This window comes from Corvus moneduloides, chromosome 6 (assembly GCF_009650955.1).
Source record: "Corvus moneduloides isolate bCorMon1 chromosome 6, bCorMon1.pri, whole genome shotgun sequence".
Taxonomy (NCBI): Eukaryota; Metazoa; Chordata; class Aves; order Passeriformes; family Corvidae; genus Corvus; species Corvus moneduloides.
The window spans coordinates 61,990,627-62,015,068 of record NC_045481.1 but is presented as its reverse complement, the minus strand read 5'-3'; the positions used below and the strand labels follow the sequence as shown (position 1 = coordinate 62,015,068).

Here is a 24,442-nt window from a genome sequence, read left to right as displayed (position 1 = left end):
CATCTGCTTCTCTGCCTGTCTTCCAGCCTTCCTCATTCGGCACAATAAGTTGCTTGTCTCCTGTGTTCTTTGTACCTATCCTTCCCCAAAATGTCTCTTTACATCTGCCTGGCTGAACTTCAGCCTTTCCATGGAGATACCATGACCAGCTGAATAGTTCACAGGGTAAATAAATGCTAAGTAGAAGAGACAGAGAACAAAGGAGAAATTTAGCATCCAAAGCTGCTTGATAACAAAAGAAACTTAAAAAACTACCCTGTGTTTGCAGAAATTTGCTTGTGTTGATTTTGTGTGTGTGCAGCAGTGATAAGGGTGAAGTACCTATGTTCAAAAATACTAAAATAAAAAAAAATTACCTTCTTACAGACCCACTTAAATCATATGATCTTGGCATTTAAGAGTCTAAATACCAAAAGTTAATGGGGTTTAGCCTCTGCTTGGCAAGTCTGTGCAAATATACATGAACAAGAGAAGTCGGAAATAAATGGCAGGTTCAACAATTTCTTCACACAATTTTCTTCTTTTTTCCTTAGGAAAAAAGGTGGGGTGAAGCCTCCCTCTTGAGCCCTTTTGCAAAACAATTTGACACCTGTGTGATTATCCCACAAAGAAATCAAGGACTGCATAAATCTGCTCTTTAACAGGGCGGTAAAAACAATCTCCTGGTGGTGCTGGTGAGAACAAATGGAAATGATCATTGACTTTGAATATTGATTTCCAATCAATAATTCAGTTTGGAAGCACGAGATGCCACACTGAGAAACAAGAGCTTCAGAGAAAAGTACAGGAGGAATTTTTGCTTGTCATTCTCATACTGTAGTACTTGTGTCAGCACTCATCTGCTAAAATATTTATCTGTGTTTCAGTTATTTAACAGAAAGATCAAAAATACATCACCAGAAAGTGAATTTAAGTGAGGGGCCACTGAATGGGGAATAAAGCTGTAATCAGGGGGGTTGTTGTTCCTGTCTGGTGGAGCTGGGAGAACATGGGGAGCTCCGAGTGCCTCGTCTCCCCTGAGGTTTTGCTGTGGATTGTTTAGCACTCCTTGTGCATGTTCTGGCCTTATTCTTGAAGATATTTTCTTTTAGGTTTTGCATTTCCCTGGCTGAGTTTTGTGTCCGTGGGTTTCATCCCTGCCCTGGTTGGAGTTGTGCAATTTGGGCGCCGATAACATTTCCATCGGGGTCAATCAGATGGCCCTGTTTATGGAGATTTCTTTCCTGTCACTCAGGCAGTGGTGTCTCAGATCCACTTCGTGCTGGCAAACAGTAATGCTGCCTTTGGATGAAGTGGTTCTGCCCTTTTCATGCCCTGGCAGTTCACTTCTGGCCCTCTGCCATCTTTCTCCTGCTGCTTCTGCAAACATTTGCATAGTGATCCAGTTCAGAGACATGATGGATGTTGAAACTAACCTCCCAAACAAAAAAAAGCTGGAGTTTGACCTGGATCAGTGCTTTGTTCTGCTTCACTGTTCCTGTAAAAGCAGTCTGGGGGCAAGAGTGGAGTGCTTCGGGGGAGAGGGAGGGTGGGCTTGCTTTTTGAGAGGCAATGCTGGTTATTCGCAGCTTTAAAGTTGGAGTGCAGAGGGAGCTTGAACCCATCAAATTGTAAATTGCCCTCTGGAGTTAGTCTTCAATTCAAATTTTCCTCTGCACGACCTTTTCTGCCCAACTGTGGGGAGGTGTGAAATGCATGGTGTGCTGGGACTGAACACCGCACCTTCAGCTCTGTCTGAAGAGCACTTTTGTTTTAATAGTAGTATAATTAGAAAAGAAAATGCTTGATCTTCTCCAGCATTTTAACTCAGTAACTCGTCAAGCTGGTTCTTGAGCTGATATGTATAATCCCGAATAAAGCCACGGAATCCACGTGTTGGGAGCTCTGGCAGGTTTTACACAGAAATCCCTTTCCTGAGTAGTTTTCCTTCAGAGTTAATTACTAAATACCTCTTTCTAGCAGTGACTGTTCCTCTCCCAGCAAATTTTTCTCACAGTCTGTTTCATGGCATTACTCAGCCCGTGACAATGCCCACTCTGTATCCCAGATATTCCCACAGGTAGATTTTTAACTGGCCTGGCAACAGCAGTCTGGAGGGCTTCTCCCTGCAGGCAACAGGGCTGCTATTGTGCAAACGAGTGTTTATATAAAAACAGATTGTTCTTATCTTGACTAGGAGCCAGTGACCCCCGAATTCGAAACCTTGCTCTGACACCTGGCCTTGGTGGCCTTGGACAAGGCATTTGGTGCTTGTGCCTCAGCTGTGTTTTAGGGACAAACAACACCAGGAGGGTTTGGTACTTTGCAGGGTCAACAAAAATCACACAGAGCCATAATTAAGCTGAAGATTTTTAAAACATGATTTTTATAGTGGGTTTATCTGATAATACATGTATGTTCAATGAAGATCCCCTGTCCAGTGTGTGTCCCTATTGATGATATTTTAAACCCTTTCACATCAAGTTTGTAATATCTAAGATACAAATACATGTAAACATATGTATTTAATAAATTCATTTTGTATAATGTTTAACAGCCTTAAAGCTCAAAAAAAAAAGGATTAATCTGTTGCTGCTCTTGGTTTTTTCCCCTGCTGTGTCTGTTTGCACTCACTGGAGCACACCTTTCACTCTGAGAGTGAGCTCTGGGAGTTGAATTTTCTCCCTTTTGAAAATCTGTGTATTGTTTAATTCCAGCCTTTTCCAATGTTCTTTTAGTATTTTTTTACTATTTTTTGGAGAAAAAGGCTGTTTGATGGTCATGGTTTGGACTGTTTCAAACTGTCCTTAATGATACGGTGGCAGCAAATGGCAGAATGAGAAATTCCAGCAGATTCTGTGAAAGCTGCGGGCTGGACAGAGAGAAAACAAATCTAAAAATAGCATCTGTAAAGGCAAGGCAGCAGTCTGAGCTCAGCTTCTTTCATGTGGCCTCTTGGTCTGCGAAACATCACCTGGCAATAGCTCCAGAGGCTGGGTACACATCCCACTGCTCCCGCCGAGATAAAGGGCAAGGTGCTGAGGGAGAAGTCCTGTAATAAGGGGAGCATGCAGCCATCCTTCCACTCTCTCATCTTCCTCTCATCAAGGCTTTTTTGTGGCCTTCCTGTGTCAAAAGGAGTGTTTAACCAGCTGCTGCTCACGCTTGCTTTGCTTAGGGGATGTGCAGAGGCCAGGGCAGGGCAGTGCCTGGAGCTGGGACACACTCAGTGTCCAGCAGTTGAGAAATGTGGACAGAGGACATGAGGTGGAGCAAACCCTGTTGGGGTGACAGTTTTCATTGTGTGTTTATTGCCAAGATGATTTGACATCTGTTTTTATTCATTTACAGAGAATCTTGTCAGCACCCAGCACTTCTCTACACCAAAAGCAGCCACAAACAAGACACAATCAATTTAACTGTAGGAATCCTATGGTCTGTTGGTTTTTTTGGTTTTTTTTTTTTAAGAAAAGGAAAAAAGGCATCCCAGACAACCATGTCAGATAAACCTACTTTATATTTCAGCTGTATTGAACCAAAGAATTTCCAGCTAGGAATTAGGAACCTGGAGTGCAATATCTTCATGGGTTATACAAGTGTTAATTAGTAAGCCAGGCAACCTGCCTTATGTTCCTGAAGTAATAGGTTTGGTTGTGGAAAACTCTTTGAAATATCCTTGGGACAAAAGTGAAACAGTTCCTAAAAGATAACACCTTCCCTGTGGGAGCGGTGATAGCCAGTGTCTCTGGTTAACAAATGGAGGGATCTTCCATCGCCACACAACTTGAGCCAAACAAATTGCCTGTTTCTCCAGTATTAGAATAGTCCTGTTTAAAAAATGGTGTTTAAATGACCTGCTTCTCCCCATTGCTGCTGGGGCCCATATCCTGTTCTTCTTGCCACTGTGGATAGAGACTTTCATTATCCTTTCCATGCTTACTTGTGCATTATTTTATTTTAATATGTATTGCAGAAGATTAGCTGCCTTATGCTTTGTTGATGAGTCTCCAAGGAGTTCTTTGTCCCACTATTCATTAAACTTAAAGGCTTGATTCCTGGGAGCTGGTTCTTCAGCTAGAGATTTCCGTTTCTTATTCTAGAATGAAATATTCCTGGGCAGTTTTTGCATGAAAATCTGCTTGCCAAAACCTGGTGAAATTTTTTCCTCCTATCTCAACTCTTGATTTGGCTGCTGTATAACTGCAGTTTACTGCTCTCTGTTGAATCCACTGCCCTGGAATGTGTTGCACTCTCAGATGGCTTTAGGGTCAGACAAACCATGTGATGGTGTTTATGTCTTTCTGCTCACTCTCACTGGCCTGTACCTCTTATGTCCTTAAATTCTGTGTATTGCCCTGCTGTATTTTGAGTTCACGTGTTTTAGCAGTGGCAGATAGATAGAGAAGCCATAGAAATGTTTATGCTTTTTATTGACTTAAGGTGCTTTGGAGAGCAGCATTAATCTACAGTTCAGTGAAGCAGCAAAAAAATGAAATACTCCCTGCAGAGTTTTCCATTGTAAATACAGCCTTGCATTAAGCTGCTGTGAACTGTCTTGCTTTCAGATTTCTGAATGCACTGGTTTTGTCTTCATTAGTGATTTTAGCTGAGGGTAATAACGCTGGAATTATCCTTCATCAGAAACAACAATAAGGCTTGATGATGTGGGGATGTGATTCGCTGTGGGAGTGCTTGTCCTTGACCTCCAGCCTCAGGCCTGACTCACCCCTGCCCGGCCAACTTACGGGCACCTTAAAATGGGAAATGACAGTGGCAGCCTTTGGGCCCTGCTCTGGAGTCACTGCTGGGACAATGACTGGGCAGTGAAGAGAGAATGACTTCAACTAAATTGGCTTAAAGTGTTAGTCACAGTGGTAAAAAATGTTCTTTTACTCCTTGCTGTTGTTTGACTTTATTTACTTGGGCTGATCTGGCTGAGAGACCAGTATAGAAAATGTGTATTTGGATTTATGAGTGACCTTGGTCAAGTCACTTCACCCTTCCGTGCTTCACTTTTGCTGTAATGTCTCTTTTTAAATGTGAGCTGCCAGTGGAATTGCTTGTTTTGTTGGTTTTTATTTTATTTTATTTTATTTATTTAATTTTATTTTTCTTTTAACTGATTATTTTTCATTAAAAAGCAGAGAAGTTGTCTTGGAAGATTATTCACCAAAAAAAAAAAAAAAAAAGAAAAATAATAATACATTTTTCTGGCCTCCTAAATCTGAAAAACTGTAGGATGTCCAAGCACTTCAGAGTTTATTGTTGGTCTTTTCAGTTTTTTCCACTATAAATTTTTTCCTCAGTTTTCCCACAGAATAATAGTTTTCATATCCTGGAGCAGTTTTGAGTTGGTGGGACAAAAAAAATTTTTTAACTCTTGTAGGTGGAAAAGCCCAGAAAGAAAATATTCTGTTGTTCTTAATGTGAGAGCCCTGATTACAAATGTCTTTAGTTTGTAATAAACATGACTTTTATTTTAGCCCAGTCTATATCACAGATGAAAACTGCTTCTAAACTCTGAGTATGTGTAATGGACAGATTTGGGTGGTGTTGGTTTAGAGGGATGCTGTGGGAGCCACAAACCACAGAGCAGCATCTGCGTCTGTCTGGCTCCCTGTAGGATTTCATTTTCTGGTTGGTTCCACTATTTGGGAATACTGACTTTTATGAAAGACTCACCTGTGCAGATTCTTGATGTACAGGATGATGTTAGTTTAGCACTCTTATTAATTCCCTGAAATGTCTTTTCACTGGGAGGAGGAGGCTTCAAAGCCAGACCTAGCTCTAAGTACAGTTTACAACAGTGCTGATTAGCACAGGACTGGGTGATTATGCTGTTTTTTCTGGATCCTTTGGGAGGTTGGGTGTGCCTGGGAAGGAAGGTTCATCTTCTTTTTTATTGCTCTTTTTTCCTTGTCCTACCCTTCCTCTTCTGTAGTAAATTGGAAGCCAGAGTTATTTCCTTTACACTCTGCCCATCCACACTATTGACAGAAAGAAATAAAAGGAGGATAAACCATAAAACTTCCTTGTTAAATGCACGTTATTTCCAAGAGGAAAAAAACTTGTAGCTGATTCATTTTGAAGACTTGAACTGTAACTTATTTTCTTCTTTTTCTCCTTTGTATTGGCAGGATAAAAAACTTGAACATGCCTCGTAGCCCTACATCAAGTGAAGATGAAATGGCACAAAGCTTCTCTGACTACTCTGTTGAGTCTGAATCAGACAGCTCCAAAGAAGAAACTATTTATGACACAATTAGAGCAACTGCAGAAAAGCCAAGCAGCAGAATGGAAGACAGTCAGAGCAACACTTTAGTGATTCGAATTATCATACCTGACCTGCAGCAAACGGTAAGGCAGAGTGCACTGCAATTAATAAAAGTGAAAGTAATGGTTAGCTTTACTGGCTTCAATGTGCAGTAGACCTGTTCCTTTTTCTTACTTTCTTTTCTGACATATTACAGACAAAATGCATGTTTTCTTTTAATGTCTGTGCTATGTACTACCCCAGTAGTTTATCTGACTGGTTGCCTGAACTGAAGGCACCATCCCTTCCAAGAGAGTGGATTTAGTGTGTTAACTTGATAAAAGCCATGATCATAAAGCAAAATATCTGTCTGATCTGCATTCAGAGATTTTGGGTAGAAGAGAGAGAATTAGGAACCTATAATCTCATCAGAAGATGCAGATTGAATTAAAGAATCACATGTTAACTCTATGAAAGCCTCATATCTCATATATATATATGGATTGTCTAGTTCCTCTTCTCATGAGATAGTTTGTGATTGACACTAGACGGGTGTCCTGCAAGAGGTCATCAAATTCTCTCTCTTTACCATATTTGTTGTCACCCTGCCACACAAAAGACACCCCTTTGAGAGACCCTGTGGCTTTTAGAGTGTAAAGATGAGGACAGAGAAGCACAAATAAACCTTTCCTTCCTCCTTTGCTGCCTTGCCTTTACTACAGGGTGTTATTTCTCAAACTTCCAGTGAGGGAAACCAACACAGCTGCTGTGATAGGAATAACAGTGTCATCCTGGAAAAGGTCTTCGGAGATACTGATTCTATCTAGAACCACAACTTGTCCGAGTTTGTTATTAATTATCTAAATTACCCTGGGTTTCCTTGAATGCTGCTGTTGGGATTTTCAGTAGTGGCACCAGCCTTCTTAAATTTCCAGGATGATTATAAAAACGCATCCATTTTATGGATGTGTGCAGCACACATCACTCTGTGCTGACACGTAAGATCTATATCATCCCCTGCTGCCATCGAAGATCTATCTCAGATGAAACTCTTCCTTTCTTCTTAATTAAGTTCATTTTTAGAATGATAGAGATGGGCTGGCTGCAGCCTGACAGGGAGGAGCTGTTTTGACAGTGTGCCCTCAGGTGTGGTTCTGGAGCTTTTTTTGATGGTCTTACCAGCTTGCTCTATCTGTGACCCTGTCAGTGAACAGATCCATGGAAATGGAATGGAAATACCAGCTTTTCTTGCTATGTTTACTCTGCTGTTAAAACCACAGCTTCCTCAAGCCCTCTTATTTCATTACTCTGGTTTTTTAGACCAATAATAACTTATTTATTGACACTACTGAGACAATTTTAAAAATTAATTTTATCGTTTGTTCATTTTTATTGCTTTACTTTTTGTATTTCTTTCCCCTTTTCAATCCACTCTTCATGAGAAGTAACTGAATTGTTTTAAGCAGTTCTATAGCAGCTGATGTATTTCTTATTTAATTTATCAGCCCCTGAGCTCTTTGTGTGGGAAAGTGAGACCTGGATTCAGGTTAGCAAACAGGAATATTGGTGATTAAAAGGAGTGGAGCAAACTGTGGAGAAGACCAGACTTTGAGCTGTTGTACAGCTACAAGCCAGAGCAAACACAGGCCCCATTTCCTGAATAATTATAATTAATTTAATGTACGAGGTGTTTAAAATTAGTCTGTTTAATCAAAGAAGGGTGAAATAACATAATTTAGTTTTCTGCTTTTTTTGGTTTTTAGGAAGTATGATCAACGCTATATTTGTTCTAAGGAAGACAAATTTAGGGCTTTAGACGAAATTCTAAAACCATAGACCTGGGAAGCTTTAAAGGCTTAGCCAAACTCCTGAAGAATAAAGTTTGCTCCTGTGCAGTGGCTGTGGTACAAATTGCCTTTGTTTCACTGCAGGTATGAGATAAGCACCCAGCACCACGAGTAGGATGTGCTGCCATGGACAACTTTATAAATTACCACCCATTGCAGGATGTCTGTCTTGTTGTCCTTTTATTTTCATTTCAAACTTAGAAGACAATGTGAACCTTGACAAGTTCATACAGAGCCCTTAAGAACTACTGCTCTTCAATTCTTTTATCAATTCTTTTTTTGTCTCCTTCTCAGTTCAGGTGATTACCCAATTTATTGAAACACTACTTGGTAGAAATGGTAATTTCTTATTGCCTCTGTGCATGACCTGTGAGTGTCATCCTTCGCACAGGAGGGTGGGGAATATTTAAATAAGCAACTGAAAGGTTTCCTGAGCTCAGTAAAATTCCTGAGGGAATGGAGAGTGTAGAAAGCCCTCTACAGTCACAAGGAGAGTGGGTAAAAAAGCTGCATTATCTGGCATATGTTACTTGGTCTGAATCCAGGCCATCTTGTATCTGTTTCCTTTTCCAGCCCATGAAGGAACAAATCCCAAGTGATGCTGCCTATAAGTGAAATTAGTCTGGTTCTTCAGGAGCTGTTGTCAAGAAAATCTCTTTTTGCTTAATATTCTGACAGCGATGGTGTTTTGTGCTTAAAATTGCTCTTTTCCACAGACACTGAGAACAGTTCTGTCAGCCAGTTGTTTTAAGGAATGCTTTCATCATTTTGTTATCAACACATGGTGGTTGTTCCACTCTTTTGTTTTACCCTGTACTTACGTGCTCCCTCTGGGTTATGTTTAAAGTCAAAATGCTCAGATTCATACATTTTATTAGATTCTGAGGCTGAGATGGGTTTGGGTCTGCTGAAGACTTCTCTGAGATGCTTTCTGCCCAACTATTTTGCTTCTCCACTGCAATAAATAGCATTTACTGATTTGTCCCTCCCCTGTTTTTTGGGGTTTAAAAAATTATATTGGACTTTCCATGCAAAATGTTTTTGGGTAAGTGGCAGTTTGGTATAGCAACAGCTGAAGCTGTAGCTACTTTTTGGTGTTCTTTTCCCGCATTGCTTTTTGTACTTTTGTATGCTTTCTTTACTTTTTAAATTATTTGTTGCTTTTCAGGATAAAGAATCTTTTCCTTTAGTGCTTTTCCTTCTCAGATAAAACACTTTGTTTACTTTGTGCAGTTTTTCCCTTTCGAAAGTAGGAACCCAGTTGTCACAACTGCAGCTTCAGTCCCATTTTTGCTTGGGATGCCTCCATTCTCACTTGTTTCCAGTCTGTGCTGCCTCATAGATACTCCAGGTTTTCTTTTGCAACTTTTCCCAAATATTCTTCTGTATCCCACTTTGTGTCTGATTGATCCTTGCTGCTTTCTGTTTATAGTTTCTCTTCCTTGTTTTATGTTCAGTTTGATAAGAGAAGCATTGTGCTGCTGGTGTCTGTTCACATGCCCTTGATCTGGGCAGGTGGTCTGATGACAGCCTGGCCAGACTGGTTTTTCTGACCTGTCCCCTCATGAATTCTGTGTTTCCTGAGTGCATTCTGACGAAGGAGAGCAGTGTTTCAGCAGAGAATCAAGCTGAACACTGAGCACAAACCAAAATGAGTGACTTGCTCCCTTTTCTTTCCTTATGCCAAACTCTCATTTGTGTTTCCCCCCTTTTGGCTGCCACATCTTTAATATCAACATCTCCTATTGAAAGGAATAACTCATATTTTGATATCCTGGCAATCACATTTTGGAGGCAGCTGTACAAACAATGTTTTGTCGTGTCCTTCAGTCACAGCACATTTCTGTGTGATTGACAGCTGAGCAGAAAGATGTGTTGGCTGATAGATTTTAAGCAGATAAATGTTATCCCTCAGAAATTCTGTATCCTGAACATTATTGCCACTGAATAAATATCTTCCCTTCAGCTGGGGAAGTTGTATTTTTCCCTGGCTTCCCATCCTTCCCTTCACTCAGTGACTTGCTCTCACCAGTGTGCAGGAATGCAAGATAATAATTGACCGTGTCTCCTGTGATCCGAGGAGCTTTCACATCCCAAACACAGGCCTTGCATCTCAGCAGCCAGTGCTGACGTGCTGTCTTACTGCTACACTTGCATTTTGAGGGGCTTGGTGTGGTTTTGACAGTGACTTTGAGCCACTCAGGGCTGGTTTTTTGGCTGTTCTTTGAAAGAACTGTTGTGGTTTTTTCCAGTGAATGTATCTGTCAGTGCAAAACATCTTTGTTTCATGTGTTTCTGTAGTTCTTTGTCACTAAACTATCCCTGTTATTTAAATTTTTTTTTCTTGTCGTTGAAGATTCAAAAAAGTTGTCCATTTTTTTTGACTCTGCTGCTGCCTCCTTTCCTTGTGGTCACCACGCCATGTGTGCCTAATGAATTGTTCCTTATTTCATAACTGGAGCAGCCTGTGTGTAGGTCCTGCTGTGATTCAGCTGATGTTTCCTCAGGGTACGGAGTGTGGCAGTAAGTAATGATCTGTCTGCAGGATAGAGGGGGTGGCTGTGGTGCTCCCTGCCTGGAGGGCTGCCAGGAGGACACAGAAGCAGCACAGTGGAGTTCTTCCAGGGACAGGCTGATGGAAAATGCACCTTATGCAGCATCTCAGTGCTCCTTTTTATCCTCTTGGTCAGCACCTGCCTCTGAGAGAGTGGTAACAGCTCCACTTCTATCCTGCCTGGCTTCATGGAAAGCATAAATAATCACTTTTCTCACTAGTTTCACTTTGCTCAGTCTGAAACATTTTGGTAGCAAAAAATTATCCAGTTATCGATTTACTTTTTATGTGACTGATCATTCTAAATTGCTAATGGGATCAGCATTTTTTACAATAAGGCCATTTTTGTTTCTTACTAATTGGTAGAAGAGCTGGAGCTCTCACTAAATTAGTTTGTGAAATATTTGCATGCCATCAAGAACAGAGAGAACACAGGAACAGACTGAACAAAATTGAACATGTTGGATTCTCCAGGTGCATTAAAAGCCAGCAGATTTAATTAAACTGGGATCAGAAGTAACTGCTTTGTATTTTTAAAATCAAAACAGTGTCATGCAAGTCCAAAATTAGTTTGTTTCAGGTAAGAAAGACTTTCCTTGGAGATAAAAAATACATGTAATTTCAAAATTATCTTCCCATTTGAATAACACTTCTTGTAATCTTTCAGGATGTGTGGATAATGTGTGGAAAATGTTAGAAGTTAAGCTCATTACACACCTCGTAGCTGACAGTTTTGCTGAAAAGTGTTGATGTTTGAGTCTGAATCTTGTATTGAAGTTGGAATCCACGTAGGAGTCACAGGGCAAGCGAGGTTCAGAAGGAACACAGGGATTTCAAGCAGGTTGCCCTTGCTGCTGCTAATACTGTAACTACTGGGATGTTTGGGGAGGAAAATACTTGTTATAATCTACTTTGTGTCCCTTCAACATATAAACCCCCCCAAAACTTTTCACAAAACATCTTGAAATATAAAATAAGTAAGGGAAATGAAAGCTGCTTCCTAGCCAGCCTTTCTTGTGACAAAGTCTGACAGCTTATTTTATACTGAAGACTCTAAAGGATTGAAGCAGAAGCAGCGTGGTGTGTTCAGGATGCACATCAGAGCCACCAAATTGCTTTCTAGGTATTGCCATCTGCTGGTGCCTTGCAACCAGTGACTGCAGTGTAGGCAAAATCCCTAAATTCCTCAAATCCCTGAATTCCAGCTTGGTAAGAAGCGGAGAACTGGGAAGGTTTGTCAAAGTTTTCAGGTCATTTGCTTCCCGTTGTATCATTCCTCCCATAAACTTACCCTGAGATAAATGTGGCTAAAAGAGAAGTAGAATTCTTGCCTGAATACCATTTTTTTGGGTGAAATTCTTATGGATCTAACAAGTATTAGAACAGCCAAGAATCAAGTGGATAGTTAAACATCTTGTAACATCCCTTTTACCTGGCTTTTGGAACAGGTTTTCCATGAAGGTGCTCTCTCTCTGAAGAAGGATGTGTGTGTTCCCTGATGTTTGTGGAAGGAGTTGAAATGTCCTGTGTTTCCACAGTGCTTGTGCATTAGATATTATCACTACACATCTGAAACAGAATTCTTGTTGAGCGATGTTTTGTCATGGAATTTGTAGGTTTGCTGTGTATATTCCCAATTATTAGTGGCATTTGTAAATTTTAGAATGTAAGGTGCTCTTTAAATGTTTCGTTTGCTAATCGGGTTTCTTAAAATAATTTCTCTTGGCAGAAATGCATTAGATTTAACCCAGAAGCTTCAGTGTGGGTTGCAAAACAGCGGATTTTGTGCACTTTGAACCAGAGTTTGAAAGATGTGCTGAATTATGGACTGTTCCAGCCTGCAAGCAATGGGAGAGATGGGAAGTTTTTGGATGAGGAGCGACTTCTGAGGGAATACCCGCAGCCAGTAAATAAAGGAGTTCCTTCACTCGAGGTATTTTTAGATCTAACATCTGAAGCATTTCTGTTCTGATACAAACTGTACAGAAAGCTGTATTTGAGGTGTCTGCATGCACCTGCATTGCATTTGGGATATGGTTATCAGCAAGCCTGAGCTTGAACCCTTGCTCACAGAAGTGCTGTCATTCCCTGCTTGTGGAGCTGGTCCATCCCCAAAAGGTTGCAAAGAGTCAGCCCTTCTGAGACAGTGGATTTTGGAGTTTTCCTCTGCTGAGGACACAGGACATGTATCTAATTCTGTGATTTAATACAGAAATGTGAGGTTCTAGGTGAAGCTGTTGGACCCATGATTAGGTTTGCAACAGTGGTGTAGCAGTTGCTGGATAACCAGCCTGTGCTTTCTCCCAAAGAGATCTTTCTGTCTCAGTGAAGCCTTTTTTAACCCCCATCCTAATTCCCTCTGTGCCATCCTTCAGAGTGCACAGATTGCCTCTGTCTGTCTCCTGGGAAAGCAGTAAGGGAGGAGAGGTTGTGTACTGGGATTTCCTCCCTCTCTGTTGCTTCTGCAGAGGCCCCACAGCTGGGGATAAGCTGGGCAGGACTTTTATGGCACTGGACAAACTTGGAACAGAGCCAGATCACACAATATAGCAGCAAACTGGGGCATGAAAGTGGCATTTAATTAATTTTGGTATTGCCTGTATGGTGGCACATCAACCATTAATAATGTGCACTTGGTAGACTTCACTGTAACACAAATCCAAGAGAAAAGAACCAGGGTCCTGACAAAGCTTCAGGTTTTCCCTTTTCTAGGAGATTATTTCAGAGTTTCAGTCACTGATGTCCATATTACAGCTGTAAGGAAATTAAACAGCCACTGTATTTTGTTTCTGTCATTTTTTGTGAGTGTTGACTGCAGCAATTGAGGTGTTAAAAGTGATCTTGTGAAAAGCTGGTGTTAAAGCCTCATGCAGCGCAGTCCCTCGTCCAACAGACAGGCTGCATTCCTGGAATTCTGCATGGGACTGTGAGATAATGGTAAATTGTAGCTGTGGAAACCCCCATGATTTTTGCTACAGGTCTTCCTACTGCACCCAAGCTGCTCAGGATAAAATGTGAGTGAGTTTCAGCCAAAAAAAGAGGCAGTCCTCAGAACCTCATTCACAAAACCAATATTAGGAGAACTTTCCCATGTGGAAGTTCCTCCTACTTTGACTAAGGGATTTTCAGGTATCCTTTTTTTTGTTTTCATGTTTCAGAAATGCTAAGCCGCAATTTTGAAATATATATTTTTTTATTTAACGTACCTTCCCAGCTCTTTCCGCCTGAGACTATAAATGAAAGTGCACAGAAATCCTTGGGGAAAAGCTCTTTTCAGTGTAATTCTTGCTTATTTCTCCAGATTCTAGAGGCTGATCTCATTTCCCACACACCTCCACTGATTTCCGTGTATTCGCACAAGATAAGAATTTTGCTTAAATGATGTAAAAGTATATGAAATACTGAGCCTATTTCTAAAATTTTAAAAAATTTTGCCTAAATCCAGATCACCATGGATGATACTTCCTGGTAAGGTCAGAAAATTGTATTATGAGGTTTAAGTTTTCAAGTTTTAAAATTTCTTCTTCCTCTTCTCCCTCAGTTTCGCTACAAGAAAAGAGTGTACAAACAGTTCAACCTCGATGAAAAGCAGCTGGCCAAGCTTCACACCAAGGTATCGAGTTAGCAATTACCTCCAGTGGGTGTTGACATCAGTTGACAGAAAGCTTCATTTTTAGTCAAAACGTTATTTTGGAAATCAGAGGATGATTCATTTGTCGCTCTTTGTTTCAGGCCAATTTGAGAAAATTTATGGATCATGTCCACCATCTCTCTGTGGAAAAAATGACCAAGATGTTGGACCGAGGACTGGACCCAAACTATCATGACTTAGAAAGCGGAGGTCAGAACAATAAAACTAAGCAGCATAAAGGTGTACCTTGAGTTAGTTAAACTTAAATTCATTAACAGGATGAATCTCACACATTCCTTCACAACCCTGGGCTAATGGAATCTGTAGGGTTTTGCTGTCCAAAGGAGATAACTGATCATTTATGATTTTCACTGAACAGTATTTTTAATATTATTTTCTAAATTAACTTAACTTTATTTTATAATTTTTCTCACCTTTTTCAAGTACATCCTATTCTCTTCCTTAGAAACACCCCTAACTTTGGCAGCTCAGCTTGACAATACAGTAGAAGTGATAAAAGCTCTGAAAAATGGAGGAGCACATTTAGATTTCAGAGCCAAAGACGGAATGACAGCTCTGCACAAAGCAGCCAGAGCCAAGAACCAAGTAGCCCTCAAGGTAAGTGCTTTCAGGAGCAAATTATATATTATCTTATTAAAAAAATGCAGAAAGGACACTGTTTCCAGTTAATTAATGTATTATTCTCCATGGATCCTTTAAGATGTTCTAGTACTTTCTTGTGGCTTTCGAATCTTAGCATTTGCTTTCAATAAAGGGCCTTTTAATTTCCGATTTATTTTTTTCTGGTAGGAAGAAAAGTGGTGAAATTTAAGCTTATTCAGTGATACACTGAGATCTGTCCGAGGAAATAGGAATAGCATTATTGTCACTTACCTCTTTGAAAGCAGCTTCCAGTGGCATGGATTGCACATTTCACCTTAACACAGTCTCTTCTGTTTTCTTTTGTATTTTAACAGCTGTTCTTAAATCACACTGATGGTCTAGATTAAGTCTTAGGTTTATGGCTTTGCTTATTCCCTTTTGACAGATACTCAAATTGCATGACATTTTTGATAAAGCACCTTGGAACTGAAGAGGTGAATGCATTGCAAAGGCGATGCAGCATTTTCAGAGCTGACATTTCTGAACCTAGTGAGAGGATGGAAACTGGACATTGCCACTGCTTCTTTCTGTGCTATCCCCATAGATTCCTTTAGATCCTAGCTCTTCCAAGGTTATTTCTTTCTTAGTCTGTGCCGTGGCCCACTCTTATCAGCTGATAAATAAGTGAGCAAAAAATGTTATGTCAAGTATCAACCTTGCAAATACTTTTTCAGGTATTTTTTCATGTAAAGACCCTTTCTAGGTGGAAGTCCCTCCCAAATCTATTTTTCACAGTCTGTGATTGCTTTCAGACCCTTTTAGAGCTGGGTGCATCTCCCAACTACAAGGACAGCTGTGGCCTGACCCCGCTGTACCACACGGCCGTGGTGGGAGGGGACCCTTTCTGCTGTGAGCTCTTACTCCATGAACATGCTACAGTCAGCTGCAAGGATGAAAATGGATGGCAAGAAATCCATCAGGTAGGAAAGATTTGCTTTTATGAGGAAATGTGCCATGGTTGTTCTAGGGTTAAATGCTGTTTTGAAGACCCTGCACATTCAAGTATGAAATTTCTTCATTTTTCTATTTGCTTTTCCTACTTCCTTTTATTTATTCACTTTGTTTCCATCTGTGGTGACTTAGAAGTAGAAAACTGTTCCAGTGGTGTTCTGTAACTTTGAAATCCTCTGGTTACTGTGGATTTTGCTGGAGAAATTGCACTGCTTGTATTTATGTTGTGGACTGTTGGAAGTTTAGCATCCTGTTTGGGGCACTTCAGTAGGAAAATGTTGCTCATTCTTTTTGTTAGATGCCAGTGTCAGTGTCCTTGGTAATGCTTCTTGTGTGTTTGTCAGGGTGCTTTCCCCTTTGTCTCTGCTGAACTTTACAGGAAGATTTGGGCTCAGGATCCTGCTGCTGGGATCCATCAGCCTCTCATTGTCCTCTCCAGAAACGCCTGAATATTATCCAGCAGTTGTGTAAAAATGCTTTATTAATTTCCCTTTGCATAGTTATAAACTCAGTAATACACAAAGTTTAGCAATTCTAACAGTCCCAATGTCATGGCAGCTACTTTGTCATTTCTCTGGATGGATGAGTTTGGATAGTTACAAAAATTGGAACTGCTCAGTTCATTTATGAGATAATTAAAGATACAAGTAATCAACCTTACAGGCCTGCCTAGGTCATCTTGGCTCACTTTATTTTCTGTGCACTAAATTCTTTAGAACACAGATTTTTTCTTCTTTTCTTCGAAAGAAATGGGAGGTTGCTTTGGCAGCCAGGTTTGGGCAGGAATCTGAGCTTTTTCCCTAAGTGTGGCCAGGTCGAGGTTGTTTGGATCCGTCTCTAGAGTAGGGGAAAAGAAAGGAATTATTTGTTACCATATTTTCTGAAGATGTGAAGGAAATGGATTGTCTAGATCAAAGTATTACCCCATCTGGACTCCCTGAAAATACAGAGAAAATGTCCCTCTTTTTAAACCCCAGCCTCATACACATAAGGTTATTATTTCTCATAATGAAATAGAGCTTTCCAACCCCCGTGTTGGTTGTAATCCTAAATAAATCAATGTTTACATCGGGATTAGGAGCAATCTGTTTTGACTAATCAATAATTCAAGCATTCCTCAATGAATTAAGAAGGATGGGGATTTAATTTGGGCACTGAGCATCCACTTAATTTTTCTCTTCCGAATTGTAGATCCAAGCCAGGTGTGTCAGTCCGTACCTCCCACTTAATTCAGGAGTAATGAGGTTCCTCAGACAGACTGAATGGATTTTTATACCTGTATCTCTTACCTTAAATTCTGATTGTTATAGGAATGATGCTGATCTGAGATAACACAAATTTAAAAACATTAGAAATTGGGAGATGCTTGGTCAGTGAGCCACAGAGAAGAAGGAAGTCAAGTAAAAGAGGCTGAGGACTAGAATTGCTGTGCTTTTTCTCAAGCTTATTTGCTAATCAGGAAAGTCTCTAATTTCTATGAATCTTAATCATAGAGGCTTATTTCCAAAAATCTAGGGTCTAACCTTTTATTTGTGTGACAGATAAAGTAACTCTTGAAGATTTCTCCCTCTTTTGGAGCAGTGCCCTGTGTATGCTGTGTGTCTGCTTGACATCACAGAACCAAGAAGATTTACTTGGATTTTGGCCAGATTTTCCTTCTAAGACATGTAACCAGTTTGGGAAAAAGCTCTGGCAATCTGATCAGTGCCATCTGGTGGGCAGTGTTCCGGAGAGTAGCAGGACAAAAAACTTGTCACATTTGAGACATGAACATCAGTGGATAAAAAGCTCCAAAGGCAGTATTTTCTTGATCCCTTAAGCTGCCCTTCCCCAAACAAGCAGATAGTTAAACTCAAGCACAGGATTGCTGTACCTGCAGTGCCCACATGGGAGCTGGTGAAGGAATGCACGTCTGGGTGTTTGTGCTCCCATCAGAGAACCAGGCGTGGTTCTAAAAATTAGACCCTCGGTAGAAACAGCACCTCCTCCGCTAAAAATCTTTCCCTGGAGCTCTTGCCTAGGTTGTGTAGTAACCAAAATATTGATGCATCCCTGCCCAGGCTTGCAGGTACGGACACGTCCAACACCTGGAGCACCTCCTGTTCTACGGCGCCGACATGTGTGCGCAGAACGCCTCGGGGAACACGGCCCTGCACATCTGTGCCCTCTATAACCAGGTGAGAGCCCCTGCCAGCGAGCCCTGCTAGCCCCCTGCAGGGACAGAAATGTCCCCAGCAGGAGCTGAGAGCTCACGGAACCACGGGATGCAAGGGAACTTGAAGATCTTCCAGTTCCAATCCCCTTCCACTACACCACACTGCTCCAATCCCCGTCCAGCCTAGCCTTGAACATTCCAGGGATGGGCCATCCACAACTTCCCCAGGGCCTCACCACCCTCTCAGGGAGGGATTTTTTCCCACTATCTGCTCTAAATCTGCTCTCTTTCAATTTGAAGCCTTTCCCCTTCATCCTATCCCTACATTATTTTATATGCAATGAAGTGCTTCGGGTTTTAAAAAGTGGTCTTATAACTGGAAAGAAGATAATAAAAACTATTTTACTGGTGGTTCATTCACTGATTACAAATAAGGCTGCTCATTGTAGGTAGCAAGGGTATGGGTATTAATTAGAAAATAAAACATTATGCTCTACCAGCTTTTTTTGGGGTTGATTCATATCTAAATATCTTTCCTGTACAGGATTTATTACTGTTATTCTATAATTTAATTTAGAATTAAATAAGAAAGAGTTGTAAAATACTGTGGAAATATCTCTATACAGAAGATACTGGATTCTTTGCTGTTTACAACTTGTGTAGTCGTTTACAAGTAATAGAACCTTTTGATTTGGTAGCATTTTATACTCTCTTTGCAGGGATGGGATGGGGAGGGAATGAGTTTTACAACTATATTAAAATTCAGTACATAAAATATTACAGTGAATTTGGAAAGCATGAGATGTGACTGTAAACAGTGAAACATCTGTTAAAGCATCTGCTTCTTAATTAACTACCATCTTAATTTTTTTCTAAAGTCTCGTCATGATTCCTCAATTAAGTCTAAAATACCCCCTCAGCTTTTTAAAAAAGAAAAAAAAAAGAATTTTGGGGATAATCTGGCATTTTTCAAGACCATACACTTTTAGCAAAGGTTATGCAGCATGAGGTGGGAATTAGAATAATCCTGTAGAATGACAGTGTGTTTCATGTAGAACTGTGTTTTCCTGACTTCAGTGGACGAAGTTATTCTGTAGGAGACTTAGAGACTCTAATTGAAACTGCAGCTACAAATTTGCAAATATTTACACAGCCTCTAAGCTTGGCTTTGTGATGGAACTTTATCATCCTCTGCCTGCACTGTCGTCCTTCTTTTTTCCCTCATCCGGTGCATGTGGAAATACAAGGCTTTCCTCGGGGTGCTGTGAACTTTAACCTGTGCTGATTTTTGCCAGTGGTTTTTTAATGGGAAGTTGTGCTTGGTCCCTGTGGGAGGAACGGGGCTGCCTTTTCCAGCTGGAGAGGATGGGAAGGACGGCAGCATCCTTGTTACCTCCAGGTTCCTGTAGATGGAGTCGTTACCCATTTGATCTTCCCTTCCAGTCTTCCCTGGCGAATTTTCTTGGGTTACTTTCTGAAGCTGGCAAGTTTGTTCTCCTGGCTGTCAGCGAAGTCCTGATCTGAACAAGCTCTTGGTTTTGGAAGTTATTCCATGGCCATGCAGTAACTCTGCCTTTTGCTGGGATGAAATGTGCCGTTTTTCACTGGGAGGATTGGATCTGAGATGAAAGCTGTTGTAGTATTAAAATTGAATATAATCTGATAGATGGGGAGGAAACAAAAAGGAGTGAGGGTGAAGTTAAGAGTGCTTCTGTTTGTTTTGAAAAAAGAAAATCAATAAACAAACAAATGCAGTACTTAATCCAAATAAATTCCCTTGGATTTCTTTTTTATGTAGAACAACTCTTTGACAGCTTTTGGCAAAACTTTTCTAATCCAAACCATTTAGCTAATAAATCCCTTTGTTACACTGCAGACAGCTCAGTTAAATTTGTAGAGAGTTTTTAAATGTATAATTCTTTTGGTGTTGTAATGTTGGATGATTTATTCTGATAACCCAGTGAATGATCACCCAATAAATACAGTATATTTTTCAATATAATTGTTTATATCCTCAAGTTCTTGATTAAAATTGGATACTGATCAGTTGTTTAGGGATAGAGAGAACACACCTAAGGTGCAGATTGCAGTGCAAGCAAATGAGACTATTTCAGTTAACTCTAGATCATTAAAAATTATAATCTAAGACATAATTGTCTTGATCCATTCTGGTTTTTTCAGTTGAGGAAAAGGTAGGATAACCTCCTTTCCAGATACACTTAGGGCAGCCCTGTGATGGGGAGACCTCATGGGACCAAGAATCCACTGTGGTAAATTAGAAAACACAATGATAGAAATGATTTTCAATCATAATTTCTGCAAATTAACCTGTGACTCAGAGTCTAGTAAATAAGGTTTGTTTCTGGCACTGAAATTCCTAAATTATGCAATTTGTCTTCTCTGACTGTAAATTTACTGTTCAAAGTGAAAGGTAGCACATCCAAATACCTCATTAGGTACAACTCTGTAGCACAACATGTCAAGACAACCCAGAAAGCACAACAAAATTAATATTTCTGTTGAGGAAATATAAAACCCTTTTAAAATGTGAATTGGTTTGCACGAGACCCTAAGATGAATATTAAAAGATGGCAGGTAGGAAACAGAGTCCGTACAGAAATCATCAAAAATTCTGGGAATCCACTCAGAACCTCTGAGAATTTGTACCAGACTGTGGTCAGTCATATTTAACAACCATGGAGAGCAGTGATTCAAGCAATGCACTGTATTGGCCAAAGTAAATTGTTTTTAAGGGATTTCCTTTGCAGATTTTCTCAGTTTAGAGGGTCTGAAGCCCAATTTTCCTCCTTGTGCTGTAACCATTAGCATTTTCTAGGGGAAAAGAGAGACAATAAGTCTGGTCAGTGCAATGTGTACAGACAGATCAAAAATTTTGTGTGTATTAAAACAAAAATCATACATTTAATATTGAGGATAGGCTGGAAAAAAAACCAGCCCAACAAAGTAAGTGGTAAAAGTGCCTTGTTTAATTTTTAGCAGGAGGAAAGGATATAATTCATCCCAGTACTGTGAACAGTACTGCTTTTCCTCCAAAATAGGGAAAACTCCTATAGAGGAGTTAAATTTCTGCAAAATCTGATTTGTCAAGTATGGAACTTTGTCAGTTTAAAAATTTAATAAGGTATTTACTTCTTGCATTCCTGCATGGTTTTTCTTACACTTGCCTATAGTTTCTCATACACTGCAAAGCACCTGAAGCCCTGTCATTTTTAAAATGCTACTTTAACAATTTAAATTCTCAGATCATTTATTTTGTTTATTTTTTAGTCGTGAAAATATAGACCAAACACCTCATAACTCTTGGCAGTCACAGTCTCTTTAGTGCCTGAGGATCCTTATGAACAAGTTTCCTTTTCCATCATTTTCAGGAGAGCTGTGCAAGGGTGCTGCTGTTCCGGGGAGCCAACAAGGAGATAAAGAATTACAACAGCCAGTCTCCATTTCAGGTAAAAAGGAAATACCTCTTCCCCCTGAAATATTGGGAAGAAAATCTCACATGAACTTGGTTTTGGGAAGAAGTCACACTGTACATGGCTGAGCACAGGTGTGGAGTGAGTGAAAACTTTGGCTTTTAGCTAATTCATTAAGTGAGGACATCCTGGAATAATTAGGAATGAGAGGAAAACACCCTCTTAGCTGGTCTGGTGACACTGTTAATGAGTTTGAGAATTCCATGAGCTGTTGGTGGCAAAAGATGAAATCCTTGGTGTTCTGCAGTCAGATGTACCTTGCTCTGTGCTGATCTCCAGTCCCATGTAAAACAGATCCAAGATCCATGTAAGAGTGATCTGAGGATTGTCTGGGCACTTTGGTTTGCTTGGCCTCTCTTGATTTAGCCAAAAAGAAGCTCTTCCTTCCTTGGATGTGAGGCCAAAGAGCTGGGCTAAGTTTTAGGGATGACTTAATGCACTGCCAGACTTTGAGGTTGAAACTGTCATCTGTTATCTCCAAAAGAAAATGGAAATCTTTCTTTGGAGTAGTCAAAGGTTTGTCCCCATTTTCTGATATGGAAGCACTTTCAGTAAGCTTAATTAAAAATCCAAATGGAAGAGAATTGTTTGTCCGAAGGGTTGTCGGGTATGGCTGACAACCTCAAGCCCTTATTTCTGAAGCAGGCTTAATTAGCCTGGATGTCAGAGAAACATTCCTGATGCAAAGTGACATGTGAGAAATAGGGATGGAAACTGTAATATTTAAAAAACAAACCAAACCAAACCAGAAGAATTTTTTCAAGTTACAAAAATCAGTGCTTCTGGAAGAATGATGGCACAGTGCCATTAAAAGGACCTGCCCTGTGGTGAAACAGAAGGGGGCTGTTCTCCCAAACCAAGGAGTTTTTCAACTAAAAGAAATCCTGATTTATCTTTCCTTGGTGTGTCTTCCCCATTACTGCCTTGACCCACTTTGGATAATGCTGGCAGAGGATTCAAGGAAGAATGCTTTGACAAGTGAAACAGTTGGAACTTTAGCTGTATCCCTGTGGGTCTCTGAGTTAACTCCTCCAAGTTTACGTGTAGTTACAGGGCTTTCAAAAAAACCTCAGCCAAATATTTCGGTATCAGTTTGATTCCCTCCATATTTTGAAGGTTTTCTGGGCCTGAGGTTGTGCATCTGAAGAGCTTAAGAGTTCTGCTTGCAAATCCCAGCCAGATCATTGTTTACTTTTGGGACCATTTTCCCCAAATTGGGGAAACGGTGCATTAATAATTTAATTTTAGGCACCATTTTCAGACTGCTAATAATTTGCCATCTAAATACATGCTAAGCACCAGTTCACTAAGGTCTGGCTAATACTTATGTCTGCACCTCAGAATTATGAAGTGATCAAAAAATGGAGCTAGAGAAAACCCTAATTATGGGAGGGATGTGTTCCAGGGTAATCTCTTGGATTAGATTATTTTGTTACTTGATGCCTTTGAGGTTAACTTTCCTTTTTGGTTTAGGATTTTAGGGAGAGAGGGTAAATGTCCCACAGAAGAGTTTTGCATTTGTCTTCTTCTTCGTGCTGACTGCTCCAACATTCTTGTTCTTGCTCTTAGAACAGAAAAAGGTGTAGGGAATGTCGGAAAAGTTCCATTTTATACGAGTGGAGTGAGTAGAGGAAACCCCGGCGCCAGCACTGCAATAAAGCAGCCTTAGAATTAGTTCTTTGCCATCTGTCTGTTGCTGACCCAGTCGCTCAAACACCACAAGTGGAGCTGTTATAAAATTATGCAGAATCCCCTTGAGTTAATAGGATTTTGCATACTAAAAATGTTTGCTCATGTAATCAGCAGGCGGGAACATCGAGGCATCTCATATGTACATAACGAGAGTGGTTGTAGCTGCAGCATCTATTCCTTTGGGTCACCTCCATTACGTCCCTTTCGCAGCAACCTAAAAGGATGATTCTTTGGAGTTGCTGCTCACAAAATTGATGATATGAAAGCTGTGCTATTCTGTAAAAACAACAGGATCCAGACGTGGAGAAATTTGTGTGCTGCTTTCAAGGCCTGCCAAGGCTTTGTTTTCCTTCGATGAAAGCGAGCGGCAGAGTTTGTATCAGGCATCGGTGTCCAATGAATGCGGTGCAGTTTTGCCATCAGAAGAATAAATGTGCACTTGCTCACTCCTTACCAAATCACAGTGCTTCTTAATGCAAGCATGGATATACCAGATTCCAGGAAGGAAAACTAATCTGGGCTGAGTTCTGTGCCACTTAATTCAGGGATCCCACGTCGTGGACACCTGGGGTCGGGGTGTCCTTTTTGCCTTTTCAGTGTCCAGCAGGGGTAGTGTTGGAATGGCATTGCCAGGTGTTGAGGACATTGAGGACATAAAAAAGCTTGGCTGTATTTCCCAGTTAAGCACCTAACCCTGTATTAGCTGCCTTTGCAGGGAGATGTGTTTCATCCTGACCCATTCCTGGGGTGCATCGAGTCAGCAATCAGTGTTGGCTACAGCTGATGTCACCCACTGCTCAAAGTCTGCAGAACGCGGGGTCAGCAGAAATTTTCCTGTATTTTATTTTTAGCAGTTTGAGGTGAGATGAAACCTGTGCCACATCATTATATTATATTGCCAGTTCTGCTTATTGATCTCTCACCCGGCCCCTCTTGGCTGGGCCATCGAAGTACCTTATGTGCTATTTTATTAGTTTTTATTTCAGAAGTAAAACCTCCAGAAATATCCTTTCAGAAGAGCCATGGTATCCCATCACCATCCGCAGCTACTTGGTTTTCCACACATTTCTTCTGCTTCTAGGTTAACATAAAATAATTCATTGCCTATCTAGCAAATATTAATCCAATAGTTTAGAAATCTGAGTTTTGCAGTGTTTACAAGCTGTTGAAATGAAGTGTAAGTTAAAATGAACATACACCTTGTTTATCTTGTCTCTCCTTTCTCT

General features: G+C 40.4%; 1 protein-coding gene across 5 annotated transcripts in view; it reads left to right on the top strand.

Moving 5' to 3' along the window:
* Nucleotides 1–24,442, top strand: part of SHANK2 (SH3 and multiple ankyrin repeat domains 2) — a 277,689-nt gene that overhangs the window by 24,657 nt on the left and 228,590 nt on the right. For all 5 annotated transcript variants that reach the window (XM_032110838.1, XM_032110840.1, XM_032110841.1 and 2 more), the window contains exons 4-11: nt 6,117–6,336; nt 12,363–12,566; nt 14,175–14,246; nt 14,366–14,474; nt 14,731–14,882; nt 15,680–15,847; nt 17,939–18,055; nt 21,423–21,500. In XM_032110838.1, coding sequence (XP_031966729.1) covers nt 6,133–6,336; nt 12,363–12,566; nt 14,175–14,246; nt 14,366–14,474; nt 14,731–14,882; nt 15,680–15,847; nt 17,939–18,055; nt 21,423–21,500 — 1,104 coding nt within the window. In that variant the 5' untranslated portion in view covers nt 6,117–6,132. The remainder of the gene's footprint in view (nt 1–6,116; nt 6,337–12,362; nt 12,567–14,174; nt 14,247–14,365; nt 14,475–14,730; nt 14,883–15,679; nt 15,848–17,938; nt 18,056–21,422; nt 21,501–24,442) is intronic.